The sequence below is a fragment of the Dreissena polymorpha genome, chromosome 15 (assembly GCF_020536995.1).
Source record: "Dreissena polymorpha isolate Duluth1 chromosome 15, UMN_Dpol_1.0, whole genome shotgun sequence".
NCBI lineage: Eukaryota > Metazoa > Mollusca > Bivalvia > Myida > Dreissenidae > Dreissena > Dreissena polymorpha.
This window is the reverse complement of record NC_068369.1, coordinates 58,488,581-58,504,347: the sequence shown is the minus strand read 5'-3', so window position 1 is coordinate 58,504,347 and position 15,767 is coordinate 58,488,581. Positions and strand designations below refer to the sequence as shown.

Sequence of the window (15,767 nt, the reverse complement as noted above, 5' to 3'; positions counted from 1 at the left end):
GTCAAATGTAAAAAAATAAAAATATTAATAATTTCAAAGCGGTGCAATAGGGGGCATTGTGTTTCTGACAAACACATCTCTTGTTTTTTTCAAACATGGTTAAAAAACACAAATATTTTTTTTTTAATTTTATTTTTGAAATGCTGTGCAACCATCCCACCCAAGAATCCCCCACCCCCGAAAAAAAATTTTTTTTTTGCATTTGTTTGCATTTTTGGAAGATAATGTAACAAATGACCACACCCCCACACTATACACCCCTCTCCACTTCACCCCTCCATTCTTTGTGATTGAAATTGAGATTGGTCCCTTCACCTTTAAAAAGAAAAATAGATGAGCGGTCTTCACCCGCAAGGCGGTGCTCTTGTTTTGTTGTGAGAGACCATCTGACTAAACGCCGAAAAATATATGCAAACTGTTATTTTTTGTCAATGCTCTTTGATCCATTCTCGCACTTAATTGTCAGCGCCATCCTGTTGTTTCTGTAATTGTCACATGTTTTCACAGTTTGTACACGTACAAAGAGTGCCAATTAGACACTAGAACAAACACTATCACCCGCTGGACAGTACAAAATAAAAAATCAAATGTTGAGGTTTTTTTGTTTAGGGCGTGAACACCCAGAGAAATGCATGCACATTATACATCATCATCAAATTTATTTAACTATGCGAACGCTAAGTGCTACGTTGATATACTCGTTTTTTTTCAGCAAAACAAACACAATGTTTAATGGCTTTAATAAATAGGCAATGATGTAATAACAACATATTATATAACACGATGTCATAATAACATTTACTTAAAAATAGAACAGTAATGTATTTCCGGCATATCAAGCATTGTGAATGTATGTACAACGCTTGGAAAGTAACGTGAGTAACACAAGTTATCCGCATTGGAGCCTGAAACAGAAAATAAATAAGTATCGCATAATTTAGTCCAAATAATTCGACGTAATCTACATTTAACCTTTAAATGAAAGTGTCACGTAAACAATTTTCCGTGTCTTAAGGCGCGAATATTTCGCTTAACACTGTTCACAAAAGGGCTACACGTTATAATTCTTAATGAAATGCAAAAATAAGTCTTAACATAATTAATAACGTCAATAAACACACACGGTAAGATCAAAGTTTAAATGGAAAACTTAAATCATATTCCTAGTAAATAACCACATTATTAGTTTCGTCTAAATCAAATGCAATGTAAAGAGAAACAAGGTATTTATAACCGACCAATGACGAAACACTATGCAACTTTCAATTTACACAGTGCTACATGTATATGGCAACAATATGCAATTTGAACAGTGGTAGTGTATTCGGGCCTGGAATATAATTGCTTGTAAGTTTTAATAAATATTCTTTTAATGCAATTAGTTAAATAATGTTTACATGTTATGTTCAATAATTATTGCTTGATCATTCTTCGCTGTTATATTAATTTGCAGCCGTTAAAGCTTCCGACATTGCTTCATCAAGTTCATGTCGGAACGGGAGTATTTTAGCTAATACGCCCATTGTATACAACAACAACAAAAGCTTTATTATTGCAATGTATAATGTAAGTGTATATGTTACATGTACATGTTAGTGTAACCCTCAAAGTAAATCGCTCAAAAAGGTGAACCACGGCGGTTCGCGGTGATTTGCGCTGATTGCGTAACAGCGAGAAACATCGCGCGACGGTCACCGTGGAGTCGCCGAGACATCACCCAAATTTTCTTGTCGCTCGGAATCACCTTGATTTTGTCACATTGCATTGATTGCAGTGATGCCAGAATCGCGGCAAAAATTCACGGGTCGCGTAGTGTATAAGGCCTATTTTGTGAAAACTTTAAAAATCCTCTTGTCCATAACCATTGGGCCAAGGGCTACCAAATTTGGTATGTAGTGACATCTTATAGTCCTCTACCAAGTTTGTTCAAATTATGCCCCTGGGGTCAAATTTGACCCTGCCCCGGGGGGTCAAAAAATTGAAAATTTGCTTTTATAAGGCCTTTTTTGTGAAAACTTTAAAAATCCGATCGTCCATAACCATTGGGCCTAGGGCTACCAAATTTGGTATATAATGACATCTAATAGTCCTCTACTAAGTTTGTTCAAATTATGCCCCTGGGATCAAATTTGACCCTGCCCTGGGGGGTCAAAATATCCCAAATTTGCTTATATAAGGCCTATTTTGTGCAAACTTTAAAAATCTTCTTGTCCATCCATAACCGTATGGCATAGGGCTACCAAATTTGGTATGTAATGACATCTTATAGTCCTCTACCAAGTTTGTTCAAATTAAGCCCCTGGGATCAAATTTGACCGTTCCCCAGGGTTCACAAAATGAAACATATGCTTATATTGGGCCCATTTTGCGAAATATAAAATAAAAATCTTCTTGTCCATAACCATTGGGCCTATTTCTACCAAATTCGGTAGGTAGTGACATCTAATAGTTCTCTACTTAGTTTGTTCAAATTATGCCCCTAGGAACAAATTTGACCTTGCCCCAGGGGTCACAAAAATGAACATATGCTTAAATAAGGCCTATTTTGTGCAAACTTTAAAAATCTTCTTGTTCTTAATTATAGAGCCTAGGGCTACTAAATTTGGTATGTAGTGATATCTAATAGTCCTCTACCAAAATTGTTCAAATTATGCCCCTGGGCTCAAATTTGACCCTGCCCCGGGGGTCACAAAACTGAACATATGACATTTACCAGTGGAGATTACTGCGGCCGTTTGGCTGTGACCAACAACAACATCAACATCTTGTAAACATGAGATAAAACCCTGTCATTAAGTGCCATTTTAGGTCAGATGGTGACTGCTTACAAAGGCATTGAAGTAAGAACATGTGTTATGAATGTTTTTCTGATAAACTGAAAAAAGTCGGGTTTTATTTAAATATGTCGAAAGTGACCATATATCCAGATCAAAATATTTTGGATGACATGTTAATTTCATGTCTTTTTTGTAGTGTTAAAACCAGTTTAATAATTTATTTTTGATTTTAAAAACACACTCCCATATGAACATAAATATTTCAAGAAAAGTCAATACACTCTAACTCCAATATAGTGCGGTCCGTTATAACGCTGTGTCCAATATAACGCGGGGGGTCCTTGGATCCCGTTTTTTCTCCAACCTTCCATTTCTGATTCAAATCCTTATGCAACTTCATGTATTTTCAGAAAATTTAAAGAAGCCAGCGATCACAGCTTGATTGCTTTATCCGTCCGTTTAACTGATTTTAATCGATTAGAGGTTAAACGACACTTGACAGCTAATTGGTGTTAATCTGTTGTGTAATGTCAATGAAGGTGTGAAAACTCGCGAGTCCGTGTTTATTACATGTATTCCCTATCAGAGCGGTTCAGTGCGCTAATTTCAATGAGGCAAGTGCAAGCGGAATAATTATCAAATTAAAATTATTTAAAACGATTACCTGTTTATGTTTTGTATTTATCGTGTATTGTATTTCATTGTATAAACTATGCCTGTGTAAGTGTGTTATCGTTTATTATATGTTACACATGCTTGATAAATAAAAATATCTGTGTGTGTGTTTAATGTTTCAGTACGTTTACGAAAAAGAAATTTAAAAATCCTGCGTTTTATTTACATGCTAACGCAGTGTAATGGTTAACAGAGATGCACTTAAATTTGTGCCCGTTATCAGAAAGTCCAAGGAAAGCACGTTTTTTACATGCTGCGTATGAGGCAATAATATATTTCTTTGTACATGTATCGTATTGCATTCAATCTAAATTTAAATTTGCTCGTCCAATGAAAGCTGTGTCCCATAATGCACTGTACTAATTTTTCTGAAAAATGGCGTAGGCATATGAATTTGTTTACGAAATTCGTAAACATATTTCTTGTCATAAATGTTTAACATTATTTTTTCGTAAGTGATGTTGTAATTATATTGGATTATCGGATAAATCTGCACGTTAGAAAAGCGGTATGTATACTGTTATTGTTCGATTCGGTTTAATATGCATGTATTTGCGGATGACAACACAGCATGACAATACACAGGACCTATATTATAGGCTATACTTTACCTGTTTTTATAGCCCTCTTAAATAAATAAGCTCAAAACTTATAACGCTGTCCGTTTATAACGCTGTTGCGTGGTTTGGACCCCGTCATCCCCGTTATATTGGAGTTACAGTGTATATGATACTGCACGGTAAACTCAAACTTTGTATCCAAGAGAAGGTGTTGAAATTAATGAAGTGCAATGTTCTTAACTATCGTATATGCTGCTTTTTAATAACTAATGATTTATTGTTCCATTTGTGAATCGTGACTCATGAATTGTGGATATGATTGTCAATTGCTCAACAATCCATATATATTTCTGACCATTTTATAATTTTCTTAATATAAGTTATGAATTGATCTTAGGAGTCAAATGTATTACTTAATTAAATACATTTATAAATATAAAGAAATAATCTTTAGATTATCATAATATTCTCAGGCCTGTTGGTCTTAGGGATGTGTTGGTTGATGAGCAATTTCTCCTTTTATCACAATTATTTCTACCCTACCTGATCATTTCCTTCATATTCCATTTTAATTAAATTGACGTCTGCAACCTCTTTCAAATTGGGAAAGTCCAAAATGTGTTGTTTGGTCAAGGGTTAATGCATTTTGATTCCTATGGGTCTTGGGAATCTGTTTCAAATCAAATGAGTAGATTTGATCTTCAGCATCTAAAAATATGTGAAATAGAAAGAACGACAATATCTTTTGGAGAGATAAATGTACCTACGTTATAAGCAAAGGACCTGTGCAACAATTCCCGGGCTTTTTAGTCTGTTTAGTTAACATGGTAGTAACTTTTTCCATATATTAAAATGCTCACCCTTCCAACTTTAAGCGCCCAGTGGGACAAGGCATAGCAGGGTTCGCACAGGGCTTGAAAAGTGCTTGAAAACGAGTCCTAGGCTTGAAAAGTCCTTGAACAAAGGTTGGCCTTGAAAAAGTGCTTGAAAAGTGCTTATTTCATGTAAAAAGCCTTGAAAATGTTTATTTCTGCTCAAAATTACTATTATCAACGCTTTAATTATAAACTTAAATCGTTCTTAAGGGAAATATTACGAAAATTTATCATAAATTCCTTCCCACAAAAAGTTGAGTACGAAATATAAGTTTCGTACACTATTGAGTACGAAACCTTATGTGTACACGTCACAGATTATGTGTACTACATCAGAGGTTCTCCATTGTGCTCAATTTTCGCGATTGAAAACGCTGTGATGGGGAAGTGTCGTTTCAGACCAGGGTGGTTAACTGAATATTCTTGGGTACAGAAAACAAATGACATTCGAAAAGCACATTGTCGGGTCTGTATGAAGACCATTGATGTCGGGGGATGGGGGAAAGCGCTTTGAAAAGCCAAGAGAAAGGGAAAGCCCACAAAGAAAACATGAAATTGAGAAGCAAACAGGGTTCCTGCGATGTGTTTTTTGTGAAAAAGGAAGGTACTATTGTTACAACTGTTAAATCTAAAACAGACATAATCAACAACAGCCCATCTGTGTCGAACCAGGAAGGCGCAGCCACAGAGAGTGTGCAGATAGAAGATATCCAAATTCCAGGACCTTCACAACCATCAGCAGCAGTATCAAACTCGCAGACATCCATAGACAAATTTATTACAAACAAGAAATATCTTTAAAAAAGATATACGGCGTAAATAGTTTAATGAATGAGATCAAGTATAGCGAATGTCTTTTTCTGTGCAGTTCTTAGCTGCATCACACGCAGTACGGGATGTTACGGGGAGTTTTCGCGGCTTATTTTACATTATAACATATTGCTGGTCATAAACCTATAGATACAAAACAGAAAACCAAAAGAAGAATGGAAGTGAAATTTAAACATATGAGTCAACCAGCCACACGAGAAGTATCCGTATTTATAGGCGCGTTCTTCGAACAAACCTGTTTTAGTGGTTTGTCGGGCATTGCTATTTGATTCGATTATTAACAGTATCAATTATCATCGTGCTAATGCTTAAAGTGATATTGTGGGCATTTTGCACTGTTGAATTGAGCTGAAAAGAATTAACAGGTCAAAATAGTTAGTTAAAATGTGGTTACTGATTAATTATCTGCAACTCACCTTGCTACCAGTTGTTTATAAAAATATATTTTATATTCGATATTCTTACGTGACCCACCCAGTCCTGTAAGCTGAAATGATCCGTAAAACAATTTCATGTCTTTGTGTCGTATGAACAAATCTGCACTAAAACTAAATTTAGGTTCAACTCGTAAACGCATGATCAGTTGTCAAACGAAAGTACGGTTGATATTCAAATGCATTATTTTTCTCTTTCTGGTATATTGTTTTAGTATGATGATGCTGCATTAATTAATGTAAGTGTATATGAAGTAGAAACATCAAAAATAATCAACGGTTGCGATAGACACCTATAAACTGTTACATGCTCATAATATCACTTTAGTACATTAGGCAATATGGACGAATAATTATTGTTAAATTTATCAACAATAATATTTATCATTGTATTGTTGAAAACACATTAAGAATCTATTATTTACATACCATAATTATATTGCTGAATAGCTTCATTTAACATATTTCTGGTCTAAAGAAAATTCCAGGTCACCTAGTTCACGAATAGCGTCTTTATTATATAGCGATTATTTTACTGGCCGCCAACTCCGGTGATGACCTGTATATAAACTCTGAATGTCCGCGAATTGACCCGATATACCTCGCGGGTTGAAATGCAATGCTTTAAAGTGAGGCCTCGCTTCCATTGCTCTTTATACTTTTACATGTTAACATGTTGACAGGAATAAGGAAGTAAGTACTAAATATGAGAACATAGCCTTTTAAGTATAAACGCTCTTGCGCTGGTAATACTCTGAAAATAAAAGGTGTACGCACAAACTGTATTGATGTCGAGAATTGAGTGTAAAACTGTTCTATCTATTAAGCCTTTTCATTCGAGATAAAATTGTTTCATACAGTAAAACAGTGTTACAAAGACGCGGATATGTTTCCAATGTTCTGGTGGTATACTCAAATCAGCCAATGGAATAAATGAAGTGTATTCATTCGTACCTAGCCGCGGGAAATTTTATTGGAATTTTATTGGACACTTACAAAGGTCAGGCTAAGGTGAAAAGCTGGCTTATGCAGCTTACGCCGAAAAATGATATGTTGAAAGCGAAAGTATTGTGGGTATTGCATACCGTTTGCACACATCAATCTTTCAATTCCAATAAAACATTACAAAGTTATTTCAGGTTATGTTCCATGACAGTACCATAGCAAAGAAATTTTCTTGTGGAGACCGCAAGACAGCATATGTGGCCGTTTTGGGGCTAGCTGAACATTTCAAAACCTGACTTAATAGTTCTATAAGTGGACCCTACTCAGTGTCTTTTGATGAAAGTTTAAACAAGAAAGACCAATCCAAGCAAATGGAAAATGCATTTTTTAAAGGAAACTAACATATCGTTCTTGGCCTTGAAAATGAAAATTTGGCATTGAAAAGTCCTTGAAAAGTGCTTGAATTTAGATTTGAGATTTCTGTTTGAACCATGGATAGAAAGAGAAAGTCACATGCTTGAGTACATTTCAACCCATGCGCATTGCACTTTTTTTTCGCAAGCTTTTTGGGAAGAGAACTATGAATTGCTTGATAATGCAATTTAAAGTTACCACTGCTCTGTTTCTGGACATATGACCTAGTTTTGACAATAAATAAATAAATATGTAAGAGTAATGCCGTAATCCATGATTTGCAGTGCTTGGAAACTACATTTATTTTAGCTTGAACCAACAAGGGAGGCAACTTGTGACGTCACATTTCGGGTAGTGAACAAAAAGTGGTTCTTTATTACTTCGCTTTACATGGGTCTAAATAACGTTTAAAAGCTCTTTTCTGGTTGGATTTAACAGTCAGAAATCACCCAATCAAGATAGTCGAAACACTAATCAGACAGAACATTCAATTTCATGCTGCATGCAAGCTATTTACATCGCAAAAATTGTATACCAAAATGTTTGGAATATTTGTTTTTGCGGTTATAGACAGTGTTCCTGACTGAAATCAATGTGCTATTACTTGAAAATCATTTATTTATCGGTATACACTAGGAAAGTGGTAGAATATTTGCGGAAAACATAAGAATTTTTTTATAAATTTTGTGTCTGTGAACATTGTTTGAGTGGCTACTGAAATTGCCAATCGTACAGATATATTGATAGACATAGGCCAAAGGACTAGATGTTATATGTCCAGTGTATCGGCCTTGAAATTGTCACTTTTTTAAATGAGAAGCAAAATAATACATTTATCAATCAGCTACAGTCAGTAATATTAAATCTTTTGGTGCAGTCATTTTGTTTTTGGAAAACCGACGATTGATAATTTTAGTAACCATTAGGAAATTTTCACCTGACAAGTTTTCATCAAAATTCTTGTGTTTTCTGCAAATATTCTACCACTTGTTGTATACCAATAAGTTGTATACCAATAAGTAAATAACAAGTATCATTTTCTTGATTTTGGTAAGAAACTCTTTATATAATTATTTAAAAAAGATGCCTCAAATTTAGGGCATAAAATATTGAAAAAAAACACATATTTCAGCTTTTTTTTCGATAGTTTCATAAATTCTTATAACTTTGACCATCCACTTATTTTGGAAATTATGGCACATACCTGATAAATCTTGAGTTATTTCTTTTTATTTATTTTGTTAATATTATATAAACCAGTAGTTTGGAAAAAAACTTTGGTAAAGTTTTAGCTAAATTTGCTACACATGTAAAATAAAATGCCAATTATCTTACAAAGAATTCACTTTTAAATCAGTATGTTTGTCTTTATTAGTCTAAAACAATATGAATTTAGTGATTTATTAAAAAAGATATTACAAACATAAAATGTTTTCCTAGAAAAATGATTACATAACTGATTGATTGGATGATATTAACTAATCACTGGGTTGCTAGGGTGCCATCCTAGAATTGTCGTCTTACTAAGGAAGTACCTGATATGTCAATTACTTTGCCTTTATTTTGTTGTAAAGACATCAAATGTTTAATTAAATGTCTAACTTTTCTTGAAAATGTTTTCTTTCAATATAAAAAGTCAATGAACTCTACATAGTGGCTGAAAATACTGGAAAAAAGGCTATATGCTTATTGAAATTAAAAACAAAAGACCTACTTAAACATCATTATCTACATTGTATGCATTTTCTGATCAAAAGTGGTATTTATGGGTTGTAAAAAAGATACATTTTCAAGAATAAACATCAGAGTTATAATTGTTTTGTAGAATTTGTGCATTTTATCCAGTAATCTCATAACACCAGTTTTTGTTTAGAAAACCGATTGCATTATTTTTAAGTTTGATAAAAAAAAAAACATAAAAAAAAATATAATTTACAAAGTAATTCATTAAAGCAAACAGAAAATGCTTTCTGAAACCCTAAATAGTATTCCTGCATTCATTTGTCATCAATAACTTCTGTTTTTAAAAAATCATTGGTGTATGCTATTTATTTATGAGATTGTTTATTATATCTTTCAGAAAAGAAGAGTTTTTGGGAGTGGTTATACGATGTTGCAGTGGGACTTATCAGCTACATGGGTGTCCAGGTCGTCTGTATCAACATTGCGGCCACTCTTATCATTTGTTGTGTTCTCATTGCTTGTGAGTATGATGTTTTTCTAAATTCAAATATAATAAGTATTTTATTTTAAAACATGAGTGATATTTTTACATGTTTTATTATGTAATGCGCTTCTAGTTTGTTATAAAGTTCCATCATTCCTATTTTTCCCATCCAGACTATAACATTCCCATTTTACTGTATGTAGCGACTGAAATAAGAAATATCTTTAAAAAAAGATATTCTGTGTGTATCCTGACTTTGAAATAAATTTCGGAAATGTATGTCTCTAAATAATTAAATTTTAAACAAAGGTTAAATAGTTTTTTTGTTGTTTTTTGTCCCCTGCCGGTTTCAACGGAGGGGACTTATGGTTTGCGCTCTGTGTGTCCGTCAGTCTGTCACACTTTTCTGGATCCTGCAATAACATTTAAAGTTCTTCATATTTTTTCATTAAACTTGAAACATGGATAGATGGCAATATGGACATTATGCACATCATTTCATTTTGTTCTTACGTCAAAAATTATGGTTGCTATGGCAACAAAAAAAATCTGACAATGGTGGAGCCGGTAGGGGACATATATTGCTTGGCAATAGTCTTGTTTCACTTAATAGTCATATATACACAACATGAAATGTGTGTTTTTAAGTGCACGTATATTCAAACCACACAATAGTGTCTTCACATAGCTTATAATGAATTTATTTCTTCACCATGGAAATATTTGGTATGTTCATATTTGGTTAACACGCTGTTGTTTTTTTTAACACTTTCAAATCACACTTTCAGAGACACACCATGCAGAAATGGATCTTATGGCCTTTCAGCCAGCCTTTTTAAAGCACAGCCTATGCAATTGTGCAGTCGGGTCTGGAGCAACATTGTCCACTATAAAAATCAAGCTAGGCAGTGATTTTTTTTGCTTTTTTTGTTTCAGCCTGTGGCATTTGGATTGGGAAAAATAGCGCGATAAACCATGAAATTGGGGAAAATAGCGCAATAAACCATGAAATTGGGGAAAATAGCGTGATCAACCATAAAATTGGGAAATGTTATAAATATGATTATAAGAACAGAATTAAAATTGCTAAGTTCATGTTTGACAACATTTTTATATTATAAAGTGTTGCTTTCATGTCTTCTTACAACGTTTTGTTAATATCCTTCCACATGCATTTTAAATTCGCAATAATCTAGATTCTTCAATATACATGTACTATTATGATTTAATCATAATCTCTTTAAGAGTATGAATTTAATTCAGGATGTTTTTTAAAGTAAAATATTTTGACAACTTTTGTTGTGAGTTTGTTGTCAAGATAAGTTGTTAAGAAGTGTTTTGTTTATAAGCGTTTTGTTTATATATTATTCAGTTATTTGGAATACGATTTGCTCATTGAATTGTCTTTTGAAAATTGAATATTGAACTCGAATAATTTTGATGTAACGACTCCTTGATGTAGTTTAACTTTTTCTGTGGGAGGTTTAGGAGGAAGCCGGACTGCAACGCCAAATAGAAAAACACCATTTATTTACAAAGAAGGAATGCAGTCAAATATACAAATACAATACACAAATTACTTAAAATCACTAATACACGATTACATAGGGAATTTAAGTCTATAGAGCCACTCGCTTTGAAAGTAAATATGAATTGACTTAAACTGTAACAAACATAATTATTAAACTGATATAAATTAACAGACTTAATTCTATTGCATTTAAATTCATAACTGACTTATCATTGAAACTGACAAAAATTCTGAATAAATAATTATATTACCATAAAACAGTTAAGTATTTAAAACTTGAAGTAAAACAAATTGAATCAAATATAATGTAGTAAAATCAGTTTCTTACCTGCAACGCCAAATAGAAAAACACCATTTATTTACAAAGAAGGAATGCAGTACAGATGGAGGTCTGCATTTCCTTTTTATACTAGTTTGGTGTAACCTAGGAATTTGTTGCATAATTGGCGTTACCAGGTGGTTATAGAAAACCAATACAGAAAACATTTGTTGTCAAATCAAATCCACAATAAACAACACTATTATAAAGAAACCTTGATAAATAAGTAATACATATTGCATCATGAAAATGTTTGTTGATTTGCATGGAATGTTGTACCAATACAATGACAAAGGCTATGAGACAAACTTGTTAATAACAACCATTAATCTTATATCAGTAAGAATGCATTATAACAGGTTTCTTAGTTCAAGTAACTGCTTATTACAAATGTCTTTGTACATGGATCCACAATCAGCTGTTGAACTGTAAAGTTATGCAATAAGCTTTATAAGCATTATTGAGAAAATTGGAAATATGCAATAAGCTTTTATAAGCATTATTGATAAAATTAGAAAGTTTTAATATTAGTCACAACATAGGGGGCAAAGGGACAAATCCCTATGAAAATATGATATCAGGGTTCGCCAAAACTTGAAAAATCTGTCAGTCATTCGGACTGACAGACTTGAAATTTTTGTCAGTCCGAATCAGTTTCTGTCAGCCCCACTGTCCGACTAAACTATAACAGCAAAACACAACAAAAGAGAGTACATTTTAGATGTTTATTGGTTTTGATCACATTAAAATACAATAAAAACATGTCGAAAGTCGATATAATTAAACAATTATTATATTAATAATATACCACATATAAATCAAAGGTATTCTTTTTAGACTTCTTTTTGTCAAATTTTTTTTTTAGCCTGCACAGCTCTACAAATCAGTGTTCTTGAAAAGTTAGGGTGACATCCAATCAAGTTTGACTTAATTGCACACACCCATTCACACTACTTTGGATGACATCAATTTCTGTTTATTAGCCAATTTCACAAGTTCTAAAAAACACCTTTTGTTAAAATATTTTCTCTTAGCTGAGGTGGTTGATTTCCAGGTTCAATTTAATGAATGTCTTTCACACCTATTTCTTGATTGAAAGGCACATGATAATTACCACCATCCATTCTTGTTGTCTGAAATAACACAAAACATATTGCTACAAACTATCAACAACAAATCAAAACATAAATATCCCTATGTCCGAATTTTAAAATATCCGAAATATAGTAAATTGGGTGAAAAATCTAATTTAGATTTCAGAAATTGTTGGTGTGTAAATTAAAATATATCCTTCCCAGAACAATATAATAATGAAACTATTTAACAGAAATGCTCACAAATGCCTGTTGAAACAAGTTTTCATGCGTTTTTTGTTGTGGAGAAATTAAATGGAACAAACAAAATGGCGGACGCACTCGGTTGCTTTTTTAAACAAAGACCATTGATTTTGAACTCGCATGTGATAGTCAATTCTAATCCAACTTTAAACATCAAAACATCAAAATGAAGGTAAGAAAAAAAGGATTTTGACAGAAGTTGAACAAAAAGCATTTACCTTCTATTAATCCAATAGCATATTATACACTTTGAGTGATCTTTTTGAAACCATTTTCCATCGATTGTGTCGGTCAGTCGGACCGATTATCTTAAATCACTTGTCGGTCCTGAGAAAAATTTGCCGGTCAGGACCGGCGGACCGACGGTTTTGGCGAACCCTGTGATATGGTGAAAACATTTACACAAATATTAACAAACACGCTTTTGTGTACTTGCTGTGTTAATGTTGTATTAAATGGAGCTAAAATAATACATTTCATTTGTTTACCTTTTAATATCTTGCACAATTGACATCCTCAGTTCAATGCTATTTCACCAAACTAAACAGCGTGACAAACATAATAAAGAAGAATATGCATATGAATCTGAATATACACAGATCCACTAACATATAAATCAAATCAGGTTTGTCTCTTTCCATTTTCGAAAGGTTCTTGTCTTAAATGCTTTAACTTTGTGAACTCCAATTTCCCAACACAGATTTCCGTGACGCACATTCACTGTGAACATATCTAATAAATATTTGTTGTTGTTCATCTCAAATATAGTAGTTTACGTTAATTGACTTACACATTAAATTATCTCCTTATAACCATGTGATATCTGCTGTTAATTTTAGTGTTATTTATCATTTTTCTGCTCATCGCAAACTTCTTGTCTGCTTGCCGCCATCTTGGACATGTGTAATGACTATTGTCGGTATCCTCCGCAATATAGAGAGAGATGTGTGGATAGCAACGTCAAATCGTATTCGGCTACATTCGCGTAAGTCAGTTGTCATTCGGCGAATACTCGACGAGCTTGATCGGCACTCGTTCTACAAAATTAACGCTAAATGACATTGTAATCTTATTAGCTTAATTGGGAAAATTTGGTCAGATTTATGGGAAAATTTGGTCAGATTTTTGGGGAAAAACGTCATTTTTTGCAATTGGGAAGCAGCCGAATATCGGCGGTAATTTTGGGCAATAAAAATCACTGCTAGGTTTCATGGTCTCATTTGGTATCTCTTAACCAGACTGTGCTACACTGGTGCATATGGCATAAGAACCATTTTCACATGACACAGATCTTTAAAAATCTCTTTGTGTCTTGTAATGGAATATCTAAGCACAATATGTTATTTATAACAAACTGGCAAATTTTGTTAGTCTATTCAGGCTTTCAGGAAAGATTTGTGGTTTAGATATTAAACACCACTACTCAAAGTTTATTGATAGTCCATTATGTCTTCCCCTGACAATTTAGTGACCGAGATGGATTTTAAAGTGTTATTATAACTGGGCCAAAATTTGTGTCTATGTGTCGTGTGAACACGCAGAGAATAGTCCGGAATTCATTACTCTGAACAGTGTTGCATCTTATGCTGTACAGAGACGCAGTGATGTGGCCAAAGTTATTGGGGATTTCTCTCGAATCAGCCAATGAAAGATTCAAATGTATTCATTTGAGTCTGCTGTCATTATATTAAAGTCATTTTAGGTGAAAAGCTTGGTTAAACAGCTAAAACTACTTGGCTCAGTCACATGGTGCCTGCATAAACCTGTAGGTTCAGGTTATTGAAGTACTCAAAGGTCATAATGGAGGCAGTGCTTGTCAAAACTGTAATTATCATGAATGGAATGATTTACCCTATCCACCCCTACCCCACTAAAAAAATCACTTAAAAAAGTCACAAGTAGTTTCATCAGTTTTAAAGATATCCAAACAGTAAAATCTGGGACGCTCTTTATAATGTTATTGTCATGTTGTTTCAGTGCTTTCAGTGTGGGTGTGGCTGATGAGGATTGTAAATTTTGCAAACTACGTTGCTGTGGTTTGGTCGGCAATCATGGTTGGCTTAGTTTATGGCCTTGATGACTGTACAGGTAAATCTAACATCTTGCTTTAGATTATAATATACTTAGTCTTAATTATACCCCCACAAACGAAGTTTAAGGGGGGTATATAGGAGTGAACTTGTCGGTCGGTCCGTGTCCGCTCTCTAATTCAAGTAGTTTTCATCCAATCTTCACCAAACTTGGTCAGAAGTTTTATCCAGATGATCTCGAGGCCAAGTTCGAACATGGGCCATGCCAGGCCAAAAACTATGTCATGGGGTCACTTAGTGCATTTTTTAATATTCAGCATGGTGTCATCTCTCTAATTCAAGTAGTTTTCATCCGATCTTCACCACATTTGGTCAGAAGTTGTATCTAGATGATGTGATGTTTTTTCCCAATCAGCTTACAATTTTATCAATACCTTTGTTCTAATTATATCTCAGCTTTGTTTTAGATGGTCCCAGGTAAAAAGCAAGGTCAGAAGACAAATTTATGACACATACATCATAAAAGCTTCATAGTTTTGTTAAGTAACTTTTGTTCTCAGATTAGCTACCTTGGACCTTTGCTCTTCTTGTTACTATTGTGACCACTTGTACTGACATGTCCACTTTTTACTATCATGAAAACTTGTACTTTCATGACCACTTTGTACTGACATTACCGCTTTGTACTGACATGACCACTCTGTACTTTCATGTTCACTTCTTACTAGCATTACCACTTTATACTTTTATTACCACTTCGTACTATCATGGTCAATTTGAATTATCAGTTACCTGTCTTTTATCTTATGACTACTTAAACTATCATGATCTCTTTGAACAATCATTATTACTTTTTTTTTTTATGCCCCCTT

The 15,767-nt window shown here is 33.6% G+C and overlaps 1 protein-coding gene across 1 annotated transcript in view; it reads left to right on the top strand.

The window, feature by feature from the left end:
• The window catches only part of LOC127860275 (uncharacterized), a 271,820-nt gene that overhangs the window by 154,375 nt on the left and 101,678 nt on the right, over nucleotides 1–15,767 (top strand). Inside the window, exons 6-7 of the mRNA XM_052398273.1 lie at nucleotides 9,592–9,714; nucleotides 14,843–14,953. Coding sequence (XP_052254233.1) covers nucleotides 9,592–9,714; nucleotides 14,843–14,953 — 234 coding nt within the window. The remainder of the gene's footprint in view (nucleotides 1–9,591; nucleotides 9,715–14,842; nucleotides 14,954–15,767) is intronic.